General features: G+C 38.3%; 1 protein-coding gene across 2 annotated transcripts in view; it reads right to left on the bottom strand.

Annotated features, from left to right (window-relative positions):
• vps53 (VPS53 subunit of GARP complex) overlaps positions 1-15,127 on the bottom strand; it is a 31,576-nt gene extending 16,449 nt beyond the window's left edge. For both annotated transcript variants that reach the window (XM_067450632.1, XM_067450633.1), the window contains exons 1-9: positions 14,974-15,127; positions 13,602-13,682; positions 13,169-13,218; positions 13,014-13,080; positions 5,058-5,144; positions 3,337-3,452; positions 3,122-3,241; positions 277-355; positions 40-183 (exon numbers count right to left, since the gene is read on the bottom strand). In XM_067450632.1, the coding sequence (XP_067306733.1) occupies positions 40-183; positions 277-355; positions 3,122-3,241; positions 3,337-3,452; positions 5,058-5,144; positions 13,014-13,080; positions 13,169-13,218; positions 13,602-13,682; positions 14,974-15,060 (831 nt within the window). In that variant the 5' untranslated portion in view covers positions 15,061-15,127. The remainder of the gene's footprint in view (positions 1-39; positions 184-276; positions 356-3,121; positions 3,242-3,336; positions 3,453-5,057; positions 5,145-13,013; positions 13,081-13,168; positions 13,219-13,601; positions 13,683-14,973) is intronic.
• Positions 15,128-18,038: the final 2,911 nt, after the last annotated feature.

The following is an 18,038-nucleotide window of genomic DNA, read 5'->3' as shown; positions in this document are numbered from 1 at the left end:
CAATTTTAGCATGTATAGCATGCACAAGTACACACTCACATCCTGGTTCTCTTGGAAGAGAACTAGGTATTCTGACAGATGCTGCCTGATGAACTTTTTGATGATTTCCTGCTTAATCCGAGGATCCAGGACATTTGCCACCAAGCAGGCATCTCTGAGAACAATGCTAGGACCTCCAGATTTCTGTAAATAACAAACTAAAGGTTTTTATCCATCACAGGAATAATACCGGGAATGATTATTTGTAATCTTTTCATCAGAAAGCTGTATCTGTACCTTTGACCCTTGGGCAGGAAAAGTCTCCTCGAAGTCAGCCAGTATCTGTGTACCAAGCTCGCTCTGTGCAGCTTTAACTCTGGGGAGGGGGGGAACAAATGGGTGAGTGTTCACAAGACACCTGGTAGTCTCAGGATTCCCTGGTGTCTAGTGAGATTATCAGAGCAATAAATTCAAGTTTCAACAATTGATATTGCACACAAGTAAGTTAAAAAAAATTAACTATAACATATAAAACTGTCATTTAGGCCCTGTATACACCTGTTTATAAGATGCTTTTTGGTTGACTGGAAAACAGGTAGACAAGGAAGACACATACCTGTCTTTTTCTGTCCACTTTTAACCACTTTTGCCCAGATTTATTCAAGGAGAGGGTCTATGGGTGGGTAAATGTATGTTTTTACAGCTCTTTTGGTCTAATGGACAAAATAAGCTGGCAAAATTTACATATGAACACGATCAGAGGCGACAGAAAAACATACGGAGAGCAGCAGCTTTTGTTTCAGCCACAAGAGCACGCTGAGAGCGCGTTAGAAATCTGGAATGGTGAGTGAAGCATCTTATTACCAGGTGTAATAAAGGCTTTACAGACAAAGCATTATGCAAAAATTTACTTGCGGTTTGTGATTTATCTGCTATCATATCTAGTGTTGTCAAAAGTACAGACTTTGGTACCAAGTCAGTACTGAAATTTTAAATTTGTGATAATACCTGCGTTTCCGTCTAGCTGTTCAACAGATTCATAAACACCTCTGATTGGCTATCATGTTCACACACACACTCAACATACATGTCTGCAATTGACTACAATTATCGACACTTTAAAAATCATGTTGTAAATAACATTAGATATATTAGGGATCCGCTGAAAGACGCCGGTTTTCAAACACTCTTGTGTGTAAGTCGGTACTTTTGACAATGGAGTTCGCTGCTTTAATTATCAACAAAAGCTTCTTTGTGAAAATCTCCATTACACTGTCCCTTGTGAAATAATCCTCAACATACAATCCTCAGGCGCGATCTGGGACGCCATTAAAATAAACCATCCATTTGTTTTTCAATACTGGAAAGTCTGTACAGAGATGCAAACTAGATGCTTAAACTGTGGACGCATCAAAACAAACGATCTTTCACTCTTCCATTTGTCCTGTTGTCAACAGACACAAGTGTGTGGAGCCTGAAGAACCTGAATGCGCATTTGAAGAGAAGTTAATTTTACCTTGTGTAGCTGCAACACTACAAAGCTTTCGCTTACACAAATTTGACCAATACTGTAGAAAGAGTGCTTTAACTTATATCATTTTGTAAATTAACTTTGTAACCAAGCATTTTGACATAACTAGTCATGGTGCTATTCCCATGTACAAATATTAATCAGAATAGCTAGTACCTAGATCGCTCCAAAAAAATAAAAAAAATAATAATGACTTGATTTAGAACTACTCGCATTGGGAAAACAAACAGAACAGAGACAGAAATATCAGATACTTGTATGAAAACATAAGCCCAAACTGTACTTTGGACCAAAAATCTCAGAGACATTGCCCAATTCCACAAAAGAGTCTGGAAGAACCACAGCTTGATTAGAAGATGCTCTTTTCATTTCTGGATCAAATGCTGGCAACAAGTAGACTCTGCACAAGTGTCTTCCAAAATAAACAAGATATTCAGAGGGAGAGGGATTGAAAGAGAGAGATGGAGACACATGCACTTGCCAGTCAGACACCAGTCTTCAACGTGGCACATGGCTGCCAATTTGCTCTCTCACCAGCTCCATTAAGACCTCCACACTGTCTAAAACCACAGCACATCCCTCAGCTGCCGCCCCTAATCTCTGAAACATCTCTGCCACACCTTATAACCAACCAGACTTCTCCATTTAGGGAGAGTCAGGCTCGGAAAGAAAGCATCTCAGTTTCTCCATATTTGGCATGCACTAATATTAAACATCCAAAAGATCCAATTAGACATCACAAGAATCAAGACTTTGTTTTGTCCTCATAATACATGTTAAGCTTGTGTAGTTCAAAACAACATCACTAAAATCAGCCCATCTGATAACCAAAGGGGTCTAATATTATTTACATTGTAAATTCCTAAGCACAATCCCCACCCTCATCAAATATAATCTCTTTCTACACCACAAGAAACGGACGAGAAAAAAAATGAGTCACACAGCGGTCAGAAAACGCTGATGTACTTTGGCACACTTAAATGCTGTTTTAACAAAACACTGGATTCACTTGATGTACAAATGCATGCTCAACCAAAGAAACTCTCATCATCGCTCAAAGACGGCATTTAACATATAAGGGCCGTCTGTGAGAGGTCTTATGAACCAAATGGGTAAACTTGACTACAGGGGTACTGAAAAGGAAACGCAGATACATGCTTTTCCAAAGAAACATTTAGAATCTGGAACAATCGGGGGAATCGTTTTTCCACATCAAACACACCCTTCCTTGCCATCTGCTTATGAAACAACAGCTTTATCAGAGCACCCAACATAAACAAGCAATGGGAAGTGCAGAATCATAGGGGCCGGAGCCCTGTATCTTTCCTAACAAAAGGCCCAGTCTCAAAGCCTGCAGGGGACGTGGACTGCACCACCCAAATGAGAGAAAGCTCCTCCACTGGGAAAGACCCGAAACAAAGAGCTGCTTTCCGCTTGGGGAAAAGGCCAGTGGGGGGTGGGGGTGGGGGGGTGTAAATAATGAGACACTGTGAAGCAGATTTCCTTCCTGTGCTGCATCTTCAGTAAACATAAACAGGATCTTCAGACTCTCGGTCCCATGATTTAGTCAAATAAAAAGTGTGACAGTGAGTCTTGTGTTCGTGTCCTTACCTCTCAGAGAGCTGGCGTATCTGGGGGATGCCCATGTACTTCTGGAAGTGCTCAAGCACGTTGACTACACCCTGAAGGAGATTGGCTACCTCCCCATACTGCCTCTTTCGAGTCATAGCTCTGCAAATGTACAATGAGACAAGCTTTTAGCACACTACTACGACAGAGCAAACATACTGATCTTGGGAAAAGCAAGTTATCTTAAATAAACATACTCAAGAGAGTCGACACCGCCAGCCAGCATGTGCAGGTGATTGAGGGTTGTTATAGAAGTCGTCAGGTGACGCTTTGCATGGTCCAACTGTTTGATGTCCCGTGTGATTTCTTTCACCTTAAGCACATTTTTAGATACATCATGCAATGATATTATTTCAATTATGGCTGATAATTATTATATTATTACTGGATTTATATTATTTCAATTGTATTTATTATATTATAGCACATGATCCTTCTAAAATTATCCTATGATGTTGATTTGGTGCTCAAGAAACATTTCTTATTACAAATTAGTAATAAACTGAACTATTTCTAATGAAATAAAAAAAGGTCTATCCAACTTTGCTAACACTAAAACTTAAAATCAGTCAAATGTAATGCAGTGAATTTAGGCCTCAGAGCAATAAAATGTAGTGTAAAAATGTATATGAGATTTGCTCAAGATATTTAAAAGTGTTATTACATTTTTAGTGTCGAGTATGTGAGCAATAAACGGGTCATGAATTGAGAAATCAACTTTCCCTTGAGCTTTTCAATATTTAAAAGGTCATGGTAATATAAGAATATCCTGTAAGTTCCATGTCACGTCAGTGTGCATTGAAACGCCGCCTTCACTGAAGAAGATGAACGCCAATTTCTGTTGCCTCCTGCCTGGCATGTTAGATAAATAACACAGACCTACATGGAGCTAAACCGTATTGAACTTCCAAAGCAAACAAGCTTATGGCATGTTTCACAGCTTCCATCGGATTCCAAAATGCATGGTTGAGCTTTATTTTTAATGAAGACCCAGCTCATAGAAGACATTGCATTTGTTTGTTTCTAACTAAACATAACTTCCACACTGTCACAGGCTTTGTATTGGTTCATTATCCTGCGATTTGTAATCGGACTTAAACATCTATGGGCCAGGCCACTCCTAAATGGTGAAATACAAAGACATTTTGCAAGCCCTGTGGGTAAATCATTCCAGTTGCCGTTTCTCCACATTGGAAGTTTTCAAAACAATTCCTCACGTGTAATGACTTGGGAGCCAAAGCTCATTATAATATGCAAAACTGTTATCCAATCACAGCAGTGGGCATTTGCTTCCAAGTCTTCAATGTGGCATGCCCATAAAAAGAGAGAGTTTCAAGAGTTAGGCTCAAAACCAGGGGAGAAAATAGCCTATTACTAATTCATTATGATGTTTTTGAATGTCATAAGTTGACCTCAGACAACAGTATAAAAATAATAATTAAAAAGCCAGTTCATGACCCCTTTAAATGACAACAAATATAATCTACTAATTGTAAAAAAAAAAAAAAGAACAAAATTGAACATGCACAATTCAATTACTATCGTTTCAGTGCTAATGACTATTTATCATTACTATTTATTCAACACTAAAAACAAATATACCAAACACATTTCATCCATCCCTTCTTTACATTCTATCAACATATTAAGGACACAGGGACAGAGCCTTGCTATTGTTCTCCTGCCTTCCACCCCTTGCCCTCCCTCTGTTCTGCACTCTATGGCATTTACAGATGGCCAGTGTATTACCTTGGGCTTAAAAAGAGTGCTGTGGACAAAACCACAGGATGTCACAGTTTCTTGTGCCTTGGTTACCCAGCCTGTTGGGGTGGGTGGGTGGTGAATGGCTATTTACTCTGGGTCGACTTTCAGGCCATAAATGACTAGGTTCCTGTCTAGAGGGCTTATTTTTACTCACCATTTGCTCCGATTTCTCAGCTTTGTCTTTGATGTCTTTGATTTTGCCAAAGAGTTGCTGGATGGCTTTCTGGGCCTCCTCCAACGCCTGGAAGAGGAGACAAAAGATCTAAGATGACCCAAACAGCACCGCAGTAGCATTTTCTTACAGCTTGATGTCAGTTCGATGTTTTCTGTGAAATAGCAACCTGAAGTTCACTGGCTTGAGTTCAGTTTGTGTTGGGCTGGTTTCATCGCTTTCAAAGTAGGCGATTAGAAAAACAGACACTCAATCGAAATCTTATTGCCACATCAAAAGCAATTAATAATGAACTCATATTTAATATGAAAATACAGGCTGAATGACGTTTTAATGAACTTGCTTCCTGCCTGCCCTCCTGACCCACCAGCCACTATAATATTTTAGCGGGAAGATTTCTGTGCTTCAAAAGGGTGGGGAACAAACCGCACGGCCTGATGAAACCAGTTTTTACTTGACATTCTTGTAGGCAAAGACTGCAGCAGATGCAGTTTTGGCCCTTCCACATATTGCCCCACCTGATGCCACCACATCACAAGGCTCCCGGCATGGCCCTGAAGGGATGTGATCTTCTTGGCCACTCGAATGCAGAGTCACGGTAAGTGGCACACCTCCCACTGCAGCCACACTGGCAGGGTTTGAACTCTGACAATGCATAATTACTACTTCCTTTGAAAGCAGCTGCAGCACTGGATGAGTGGGCTGCTGGCTGCTGCCAATGTATTTAGAGACGTGCCTGGGCTGAGAGCAGAGAAAGTTTGGCCGTCTCTTTTGCCTTGCTTCTTCACAGGCAAATGGAATGCTAACAGCCGGCACCAGCTGCCCCCTGGAATTTACCACTTTTACAAGCCTCCTCAAAAACACAGAGATGCTTTGAGCCACACTGTGTTAACAGCAATGCATCCTCATTTCTAAGAAAGGATTCTTCATATTTCAGAATTGCAAGGCCATGCCAAGACCTTTTACGGCTCTGAACAAAAAGCAGAACTAGAGGCCAGGTGTTAACTAGGATGCATCTAGTTTAAAGAAGCCACGTTGAAGTTGTGCATGAGAAGAAGCTATCCAGAGAAGACTTTCTGAGATTAGAAAGATGGACTGCTTGTTGGAGGACAGTCTCTGGATCTCCTCCTGATCAGAAGAAAGAGAAAGAGAGAGGTTTATTTGGATCTGGCAGGAAGGAGAGCAGCTGCTACGCATGTGGACTCTATTTGCAGTTTCAGGATGTTTCCCCCCACCCACAGATGGTTTCGGCAGGCCACAGACTATAGGACGACATGGATGCTGGGATGCCTGCAACATTTCCCTGTAGCGTTGTGACTCGACTAAAGAATATGTAGGAGCACTGAGAAAGAAACTGTTGATCATTAGGACAGTTTAACAGCTGCTGACAGGCAGGAATGAGACTGTGTGGTTATTTCCTCTGTGATTATGTTGTCAATCATATACAGCATTCCACACACACACTAATGATAATTATCCTGCATGTAATTATTTTCTAAAATGCTGAAGAGATTATGAATTAAACGTCCTGGTCATCTCCTTTTATGGCTGTACCCTCTATTGCATGTCAATCTCCATTGTTCTGCAAGATATTAAGCATGTTAGGTGGCAATAAAATGTTTATGTAATAAGAAATTGCATAAATATTGCCAAATATATTTATTATAAACGTATGCTGTTCTTTTAAACTTATTTATTAAAGAATCTTGAAAAATCTGTCTGTTTTCACAAAAATATGAAACCATTTTTAGCGATCCAGAGTAGTAACCACCATAGACATTGAGGGGGACAAGTCCCCCCAAATAAAGTCTCCCCCTCCCCTCTCTCCATTACACACCACTCTGTTTGTTACTAGGATGAAAAAAGTAGAATGTTACATTTTTAGGTTGGTCTGCCTCAGCTGTCTAACAGTGCTCAACACTTTCAGAATGAGTGAGAAGGCCAATCAAATCAAAGAAGGTAGGGCTTGTAACAGTGAAAGAGTGTCGTAGCTAAACATTTAATATTTGATCACTGTTTTATGATAAAAACAACGTTGAGCAACCAACAGTATTATCAAGTGATGCAAACTACTGGACTTTTTGTAATAAAATTTCACCATTTTGAATTGAAAATATGAAATTATGTAAATCTGAATTTGACATGACAAAAAACATTAGCATTTTTACATATTAATAGGAAGACGAAAATTTGAGTGAATGTGAGCTTATTTTGAAAAAAATATATATTTCCAAATAGTTTACTTCACTACAATAGAACTGGAACTTTTACCGTTTTTATTTCTTTTTCTTTATTTCCTTAAATCTTTTTAATAATTGAATTCCTTTAAATAAACCAATAAGACCAATATATAAAATACATTTCAAATTATATTAAAACAGAAAACTACCTGACATTTTTAAATTGTAACAGTCACACAATAATAATATATTTTCAATTAATTGAAATTCCTTTTTTTTTTTTTTATACAAACAACCCCCAACTTTTGAACGGTTCTGTAGCTCTCCCCTGTTGTAGTCATCATGCTTCGTATTTACATTTCTTTTGTATAATCCATTTTATGTCTCATTGTATCAGTGTTTAAGTAAAACTGTATTTAAAGTCAGAAAAAACCTAATTATGTTAGACTGTTTTATGTTTAGATTATATTAGATGTCATGTGTAAAAGTCCATGTATTCAACAATTCTGTTAAACTATTTAACAGAATTAAATTGTTGACATGACAATATTATGACATCAACTAAATGTAAAGTGGCTCAGTTTCAACACAAATACTTAAATAAATAAATTAACTTTGATTTATTACATTTTTTTACATACTTAAATACCATACAAGGAAGAGAAAAGAGAGAGAGAAAAAAAACAAGGGTTAAAACCTAGGCATTATAAAACCTCTGTCAACAATGCCCCAGATGACTAAAACAACTCCAAAGGGAAAGACAGGGATTGGTCTATAACAATGATAGAAAACCACACATGCAGCAAACTTTCCATCCTGTGTTTAGATTAAATATTTATACTACATTCTTGGGGAGGCTCCTTCTTGGCATTCCTAATAAGCAGCTCCAGATGCCAAAAACTACATGAGACATCCTGATCCCAACTGGCTCCCTGACAGCTATAAACCTCTCATCTGAATGCTCCATCTGGGAACAACAACATGGCAAACTTTTTATATGGAACTTTCTGCAGCATTGAGGAAAATAATGTATATTAGCACAAACCCTGCGTGAGACAAAGGGGAAAGCAAAGTGAGGGACTCCTCAAAAAAAATTCACACCAAGTGTTTTGGCCCACTGTAGATTTTCCTTTATGAATGATATCACAAATCTAACAAGTTTCCCCACATTGTCAACTGCTTTTCCAATTCAGAAAATATTTCCAAATTGGTAGCTGTCAGTTAACAATAGTCTAGAATAGTTCTTTCCTCACACTGATAAGAAACAAAATATTTACAAAGAAAAAGAAAAATCGGGGACATGTGTGTGTTGAGATAATCTTTAGGTGAGTGTTTATGTATTGTATTGTATTGTATTATATATATATATATATATATATATATATATATATATATATATATATATATATATATATATATATATATATTTAGCAGGTACAGAAAGTATTTATAAAAAAATAAAAAATAAAAAAACTGAAATATCACATGGTCCTAAGTATTCAGACCCATTTCTCAGTATTTAGTAGAAGTCCCATTTTGATCTAATACAGCCATGAATCTTTTTGGGAAAGATGCAACACGTTTTTCACACCTGGATTTGGGGATCCTCTGCGATTCCTCCTTACAGATCCTCTCCAGTTCTGTCAGGTTGGATGGTAAACATTGGTGGACAGCTATTTTCAGGTCTCTCCAGAGATGCTCAATTGGGTTTAAAGGTCCCGTTCTTCGCATGTTTTCGAAGCTTTGATTATGTTTACAGTGTGCAATATAAGTTCATGTTTCGTGTGTAAAAAAAATACAGTATTTTTCACACAATTGACTTATCTGTACAGCGTTGTTTTCTCTGTCCTAAAAACGGCCTGATGATTTCCTTGTTCTATGAAGTCCCTCCTTCAGAAACACGTAAAGAGTTCTGATTGGGCCAGCGCTTCCAGTGTTGTGATTGGACAGCAGCTTAGCGCACTTTGCCCGGAAAGGTCCCGCCTCTTACCATAAACGGGGAGATGCAAGCGCTAAATGCGCGCTCTTCTCCACGTGGGAGCATAGACAGTAAAAGAAATGGACAGAGCGATCCCATTGACGTCAACAGCGAAAAAATGAAGTCAACCTAGGGGCACTCACTTCCTGATGGCTGAGCGAACTGCGCAGGCTCAGACTGAGCTTGACGACAGAGATGTGGCGTGAGCCTCCTGTCTGACAGCTGTAGGTCTTCTAGTAGTTGTGGAAAGTGAAATCTGAATCACGTTGTTTAAATATTTTCTCCCGTTGCTTTTGGCTCACTATGGGCTTCTCCCCATTCTTCCCCCTTGACTTTATCAGACTTTATGTCTCCACGTCCCCCCGACTGTCTCATAGATAGTAAAAGATTGCCTGCGAGCGTCTCCTCCTGTCTATACGGTAATTTCTCAACTGTGCGACAGAGTCGCATTGGTTATGACGCAATCGTTAGCCTATTTTTACAAAACAGCTTCTGCGGGGCGATAGTGTAAGATACAAGGTAATGAAGCCTTTTATGCATTGTCGTGTTTCTTTAGAAATAAACAATGGACAAATGGAGTCTTTAAACGTCTCAGATGTAAAGTTATTCACTGTCAAAGGGACTCAAAAATGAATGGGAGTCAATGGGATGCTAACAGCAGGTGATGGCTTGGTTAGCAATGGCAGCCCCTAGGGGTGGAACGCTTTCCGAGCGCTAGATTACCCCCTTGCGTGGGAGAGCAACAAAACCACGCCCCCTATTTTCTGTGTACTTGTGGGCGGAGGGTTAGTCAACAAACGGTTTTAGTGACGTCATTCCTGCCAGGAAGTGCAGGGGTGTAGTCCAAACCGGCCATTCGCTGTAGGCTTTGAAAGGGAACTTCTGTTAAATAAAATATCTCGCTTGGCATTGAACTTTGAGCTAATATTTACAGGTATTATTTATGCTCTAACAGCAACATTTCACACTAGCTAAAGTTTGAATGATGGAATCGCGAAGAACAGGAACTCAGGGCTCTGGCTGGGCCATTCAAGAACAGTCACGGAGTTGTTGTGAAGCCACTCCTTCATTATTTTACCTGTGTGCTTAGGGACATTGTCTTGTTAAAAGGTGAACCTTCGGCCCAGTCAGAGGGTTTTCATCCAGAATATCCCTGTACTTGGCCGATTGGATCTAGTCATACTGTCCCTGCAGCTGAAAAACACCCACACACAGCATGATGCTGCCACCACTGCGCTTCACTGTTGGGACTGTATTGGACAGGTGATGAGCAGGACCTGGTTCTCCACACATACCGCTTAGAATTAAGGCCAAAAAGTTCTATTTTAGTCTCATCAGACCAGAGAATCTTATTTCTCACCGTCTTGGAGTCCTTCGGGTGTTTTTAAGCAAACTCCATGCAGGCTTTCATGCGTCTTGCACTGAGGAGAGGCTTCTGTCAGCTCACTCTGCCATAAAGCCCTGACTGGTGGAGGGCTGCAGTGATGGTTGACTTTCTACAACTTTCTCCCATCTCCCGACTGCATCTCTGGAGCTCAGCCACAGTGATCTTTACGTTCTTTTTTACCTCTCTCACTAAGGCTCTTCTCCCCCGATAGCTCAGTTTGGCCAGACAGCCAGCACTAGGAAGGGTTCTGGTCGTACCAAACATCTACCATTTAAGAATTATGGAGATCTTGTGCTCTTAGAATCCACATTGCTCTTAGGAACCTTAGTTGCAGCAGAATTTTTTTGTAACCTTTGCCAGATCTGTGCCTTACCACAATTCGGTCTCCGAGTTCTTAAGGCAGTTCCTTTGACATGCACTGTGAGGTGTAAGGTCTTATATAGACAGGTGTGTGGCTTTCCTAATCAAGTCCAACCAGTATAATCAAACACAGCTGGACTCAAATGAAAATGTAGAACCATCTCAAGAATGACCAGAAGAAATGGAAAGAACCTGAGTTAAATTTATGAGTGTCACAGCAAAAGGTCTGAATCCTTAGGAACATGTGATATTTAAGGTTCTCTTTTTAAATAAATCTGCAAAAATGTCAACAATTCTTTGTTTTTCTGTCAATATGGGGTGCTGTGTGTACATTAATGAGAAAAAAAATGAACTTAAATTATTTTAGCAAATGGCTGCAATATAACAAAGAGTGAAACATTTAAGGGGGTCTGAATACTTTCCGTACCCACTGTATATCTATAGATAGATACAGTGGGTACGGATGTTACACTCTGTTATATTGCAGCCATTTGCTAAAATCATTTAAGTTCTTTTTTTTTTTTTAAACTGACAAAATTTAATGGAAAAATATTTTTTAAAAAGCATATAAAAACAACAGTAATAAAAGCCATAACAGTATCTCAATTATACTAAAACAACACTAAACCACACAGCAGGCAAACGATACAAAACCAGAGAGGAATTTGGATCTTTAAACAGGGTGAAACATCTGTTGCGTGACTGCCTCAAATACTATTTATCAAGCCCTCCGCTTCATCCAAACTTCAAAGAGACTCAGTTTCAAATAAGATGCCCAATGCCTAATTCTAACTTTAGCATTTTCTGTCCCACAGGGGAGAACGTGAAAACACTCAACGAGACAAACACATCCTCCACCTCCTCCAAACAGCTAGAAATGTCATCAGGCAGACCCCTGGGATCCCGTTCCAGACACGGATGTCTCCATCACACTGATAAATACTGCACAGACTAAACAAAAAAAAAAGCTTCAGTGGGTCTTTCCAGTACTCTCCCTGTCTCCACCATCACTCCCAGCCTCGAGCTGGGATGTGTAATCCACACTTCCCCGCCGTTCCATCTGCTGAAAGGATTTTTCCTCTGCTCTATGGAAACAACTCAGAAGGTTACGGGCCACAAGACTCGTGGCCTCGTGCTAACAGGGATCCATACAGATACAACCATTTTCCAAAAGCCGTGCATGCTGGCTAATTCAGGCCCAGCTGACCCCACTCGTAGATCACAGCCACACTGGCTTTTTACATCCAAATCGCATTTCACCTCAGCCTGCTGCTCTGATTAGGAACAGATCTGTGTTGAATCAACATTTTCAATCTGGTCCAAGAAATAGTAGGACACTAAACCACAATGTGGAATGGAATTGCTGCTGAGAACAGGAAAATTTGGGGTAAAGTGTGCCTTCCTTTCCAGGAAGACACAGCATCTGGGACTCTAAAGAGCCTTGGTCACTTCCAGAGACGTGAGATGGAAGAGATGTAATAGACAACCATAATGTTTGGAGCTGTTGTGAAGCAGACAGAGGTTTACCACACACAAAATAACATTCAAAAGCTGCTTTAACCACTACAATGATTTGATTAGAGCACTAAAACACTTATATAGTTCGCACAAACATGAAGACTGTCATCATTTCTCCCTCTCATGTTGTTCTTTTGCATTCCACAGTAGACTGTTAGATGATATTAAAATGTGGGGCTTTTTGTCCACACAATTAAAGTCAGTGTGGTCCAATGTTGTTTTGGACCCCACTGACCTTCATTTTATGGACAAAAATGGTTCAAAATATCTTCCTTTGTGTTCCACAGAAGTCAGTCATAAAAAATTACTTATCACTCTTGCTGTAATGCTATTCATCTGCCATTTATCTCCTTAAACCTGAAAACTAAGAAAATTGTGGAGGAATGAAGGGGAGACATCTTTATATTTATTATTTTAATCTTATATTATTCAAAGTTATAATTACTTGATTGGATCGCAACAGAACATTCGGAATGGATGTGACATTATTATATATGTGGAACCAAAATACTCACTTGTCTGCCATCTTGCCCCACATTAGTCTGTCCTCTCACCACTGTCCTGATGTTGTCATCTAACCGTCTGATTAAAAGAATTATATACAACATTAATTTAATAAGCACCATATAAACATGCAGACCATATCAGGGTATAAATATTGAAAACTTACCTGATTTTAAGCCGTATGTTATTCACCACTTCATCTATGTTTGCCAGTGACTACAAAATGATTAGAGATTTAAACATACATTTAAATACACAGACACTGCTGAAATATATCAGCTACCCTTTAATTTCATTGATCTTTTTTAATAAACATCATATTATTCATGTTTAGAGAGAGTAGCGCTCTCTAGTGGGCAAGAAAATGAACATTCAATAGGCCACAAAGTAAAAACAAAACAAAAACAAAAAAACAAATATTATTCCCTAAACACAGATAGACATGCATTTAAAAAAAAGTTTTTTATTATTTTTATTATCAAAGATCAGAGCATATAATAGTATATTGCTCAGAACTACTGCTTACAACTTGAAAAGGTTCAGAATTAAGGGCCATTTGTCATGCTGACCATTATGCAAGCATTCTAATTCAGACTCACCTGCTCTGTTGGAAACAAGGTATTAATATATTCAACAGCATTGAAGTCAGCTCGATCCAAAGGGTCTTGGCTGGGGAAAACCTAAAAATGTAACAGATATCATGTGACATGGCCAAGTCTGGAAAAGTTGGCTCTGTTGATTCAGGGATCAGCTGGCCACAAGGTTGCTAAAGATGTTCTGTGAGTCTGAATTGAGCAACATGCTTTTCCACACTGTAGTCTGGTACCAAAAACCTCAACAAAAAGATCAGAGAGGTAGTTGTATTACTGACCTCATGCTGGACTCACAGGAGCCAGTGGAAGAGAATTATTATGGCTCAATTGACCATTATAAAGAATTCTGCAACATCATTCCTCCCCAATGATGCTTCTTTAGTCCAGGTCTTTTTCTCGTTGTGCTTTAAACATTACTAAGGAGTAAGGACATTGTTTGCCCACTGCCTTCAGACAGACCTGTTACTTATCAAATATATTTCTTTGTACTTCTACTGTTTTAAGGTGCATTTGTGGAAATACATAATTCATTTATCTATATAAATATATTTATGCCAAAATGCCCAACTAGGGTGTAACAATACCTACATGTCACGAGTCAATACATATCCCGATAACCGATATTCTGATAAATTTAGTATTACATTAGGGGTGGAAATGAATAGGCTGGTAACCCAATGCACAGTACAATGGTGACACCTGTATTCTGAACTTGAACTTTTTCTCAGACAATAATTTTCATTTTTATCAACTATACAAAATATATAATATCACTATCCACGATACGTATTGATGCATTTTTTTTTTCTTTATTGCTAGGCTATATGTATTGTGACACAATATATTTTTACACCACTAGTGATGGGTCAAATAGTTTTGTGTTTTTAGTTATCAAAGGTTATCAATCTATCCAGACTTCAGCAATCCCATGGACCGGCAGCATAAAAATCTTCTTAGCATTTATTGTTCATCAAAAACATAGACTAACACTACTAGTACGTTACACGATCCCTAAAGAGATCATTAAAATATAATTAGAAAAGAGTTAATAGTAATAAACTGCAACTTAAGTTCTTTTAAACGGACTCCCCTATTTGCTTTAAAACCGTGGATCTTTTACAGTCTATGGTCTTGACACCTGCCATCAAATAGCAAACTAGCAATGACAAATTTGCATTTGCTGGAACGTCGTCTTAGAAATAAAATTCGTTTTGACCAGTTATTCACTTAAACAAAAAGGTAAAATGATAAACAAAACAGACATGACCCAAAACTGTGAGCTTTAACGGAGATGTAAACTGGCTATTAGCATCTTATGAGAAGATGTTCTCTCTGACACTACAATAAAAACACACTCATATTAATCTGTTACCATTACCTGCTCAATGGCCAGCTGCACTTCTGGAGTAAGGTGTAATATCGCCTCCAAATCTTCCACAAACTCTAATTCTTCATCCTCCATCATTGTGGACCGTAAACAGACGTTTTATTTCCTGTGCTGACGTTAATGCTTCTTTCTTTACCGTTGTCGATGTTCAGTGGAAATATGATTCATTAGCGCCATCTTTCGCGCTGGAGACTCTGTTAAATGCTATGGTTCAATGACAAAATAGTGCAGGTTAGGGACCCCATAGTGACTCATTTTGGAGCCAAAAATAGAACTAATCGTACAAAAAAAAAAAATTCAGCTTAGATAATTTCTATGAGGTGTCCAGAACAACATACTAAAAGTCCTAAGAAATCCTAGTTGAGGAAATATGTTAAATTCTCATCAATCCGAGATGTGTGCCAGTAAGGCCAGACAACAATAGACCCCAATGGGGCTATTTTTTTTCCTTTACTCCTATCAAAATGAAACTTTACACAATGAAAGTACACATGAAAAGTATTTTTGTTTTGTTTTACAAGTTTCTTTGAAAATGAACTTTACTATGCAAATGAGCTATACACTAATCGAATATGCCCAAAATACACCCAAATAGGCTTATTTTTTCCTTTACTCCTACTAAAACTTTAAACAGTAAAAATATACATGCATGTAAAGTAACATTTTGTTTTCCAAGTTTCTTGGGAAAATCTATTTTAAATATGCAAATGAGCTCAACACTATGCCTAATTGACTTATGGCCAAGAAACCATAAAGGTACAAGTAGAAAAAACAGGGCCCAAATATCTAACACATTCATGTCCATTTAGTAAGTTAACCTATGAATAAACACAATAAATTTAAAAAGCTTCTCATCTTCTGGATTCTTAGGTTTTTGTTGCTTGTGAAATTCACGAAGAATTGAGTGGGCTGTGTCTCGCAAAGTGACCACACATTGATTTTCCAGTCCAGTCTGCTTGAGGTCTTCCGACTTTGAATCTTTTGGGTTTGTTGCCACGGTTCACAGAAAATTGACTCTGAATATTCTTCATATTTCGAAAATTAGTGTTGCATATGTTGTGGTACATTGTATCGGCTGCATGCAGGTCATGGACAGATGATATTCTCCCCAAAACTGTATCAGACCATTCATCGTTCCTTAAATGGCAAACCTGTACAACCATTTACTGGAAATCTCCTGTTCTTACTGGGTAGATATCAATTTTCACTCTCTTCTTATTTTTCTTATCTATTTCAGTTGGTTGTCCACAGAACAAGCAATGCTCTTGAAAATTAAAGTTCTGTTCTGAGTGGAGATTATGTTTGATTTTGGTTGTTGCGAAGATGGTATTACATTATCACGTACAATATTTTTTGCTTTACAATAGCTGCGGTGGCATTTGATGCGTACTCGGCCTCCAGGAATTGTCACTAAGCTACGTCCACATTGAGCACTGGCACAGTTCACACCATTGCTGCCTTTTGCTCGTAGAACAACCAATGTGTTTTCATCTCTGAATGACTCATTACATATTTTACACTTCTCTATTTCTCCCTGAATACGCTGTCAAAGTGTTGTCTAGCAATGAAATTAGGCCTAATTGAATTTGAAGTCTGATGTGTGGCCTGCATGGTCTGAAATACTTGCTAACTACAAAAAGAGAAGCAGTTTTGGTGTCTGGCAAAATTATTTTAAAGAGCTGGAATGTCTGGAAAGTGTGTCTATCTGGTTTTTCATCTCTTCTGTGTGAGAGTGAATCATTTAGTTGGTAAAAATGACTTCTGCCTGTAATTTCATAATCTTACCAACAATACCAATCATTAAATCTACCACATTACTAATGACTAAGATGGCTATTCTGACTTCTTCTGATGTTATCTGTGGGGGATTGTCATTAGGTAAGGCTTGTTTGCAAATGTTTTGTCAATGTTTTGTTGTTTTGAAAACAATATAGCAGCCACAGTAAACGGATCACAACAGTATTATAACAAAATTATGACATAAGGCTACAAAAAACGCTTACGTTCGGTTCTAGTGATGGGCCACGCTTTTCCCGTAAATTGAATATGGAAGGTGGTGTGGCTGTATTATACTTTATAAAGTTTTAAATTATATTTTTCTTACACACACATTGCCCCCGGAGCCTTGTGGAGCACTTTTATAATGGATGGATGCGCTTTTTTTGGGTTCCCATTCTGCTATTAAAGCTTGGGTTAGTCAGGACATTTTTAAATATAACTCTGATTGTATTCGTCTGAGAGAAGAATGCCATATAAACCTAGGATGACTTGTGGGTGAGTAAATCATGGGCTAATTTTCATTTTTGGGTGAACTAACCCTTCAACTTTACACTGATATTGAACTGAACGTACTTCAGCTGAATTATGACAGTGTGGGTTTTGTTGTTGTTGTTGCTGCTGTTGTTGCTGTCTGGCAGAAGTGATTTCTGTTTGCATCATTGAGCATTATTTTTCTGTTTAATCTGCTCTGAAACAATCTGTATTGAATAGCACTATATAAAGCACTATATAAATAAAGGTGACTTGACTTGACTTGACATGACAAATTATTTTAATGAACACTATATGCAACAGTATGGTCTGATTAGTGAATAAATTGTTCTTATAAGCCAGTTCTTTTTAATTAATCAGAAACGTACAGCATGACCAGTTTAGTCTGTTTTGGGAAGGAATGATTCTTATAAGAGCCAGATTTTTAAATTAACAACACACACAGTGCAAACAGTGCAGCCTAATTCCCAAACGTATTAGGTGGTTTTCAGTAAATAATAATAATAATTAAATCTAATTTCTACATTAATTAAAAAAATTAAAAAATAAATCAGGAATGAGTTGGAGTGGTTCCTGAATTAAGAGGTGCTACTAAACCTCTGCAGGTCACTACCCTCATTGGTTTCTCAGGATTTGTAATGTGAACTATTGTCCTCTAATTCTCTCCAACACCTAAGCTTAAAGTTCAACGTTAGCTCACACTGAATTCAAGATCCCTACAGCTGTGTACTTTGTTTCCTGAACTGTAAATGATTGATCTTATTATTCACTGAGATTCTTTCTCA

This window comes from Pseudorasbora parva, chromosome 8, assembly GCF_024679245.1.
Source record: "Pseudorasbora parva isolate DD20220531a chromosome 8, ASM2467924v1, whole genome shotgun sequence".
Lineage (NCBI taxonomy): Eukaryota > Metazoa > Chordata > Actinopteri > Cypriniformes > Gobionidae > Pseudorasbora > Pseudorasbora parva.
Note: the sequence above shows the minus strand (reverse complement) of the source record. Positions and strands in the feature narration are given on the sequence as shown.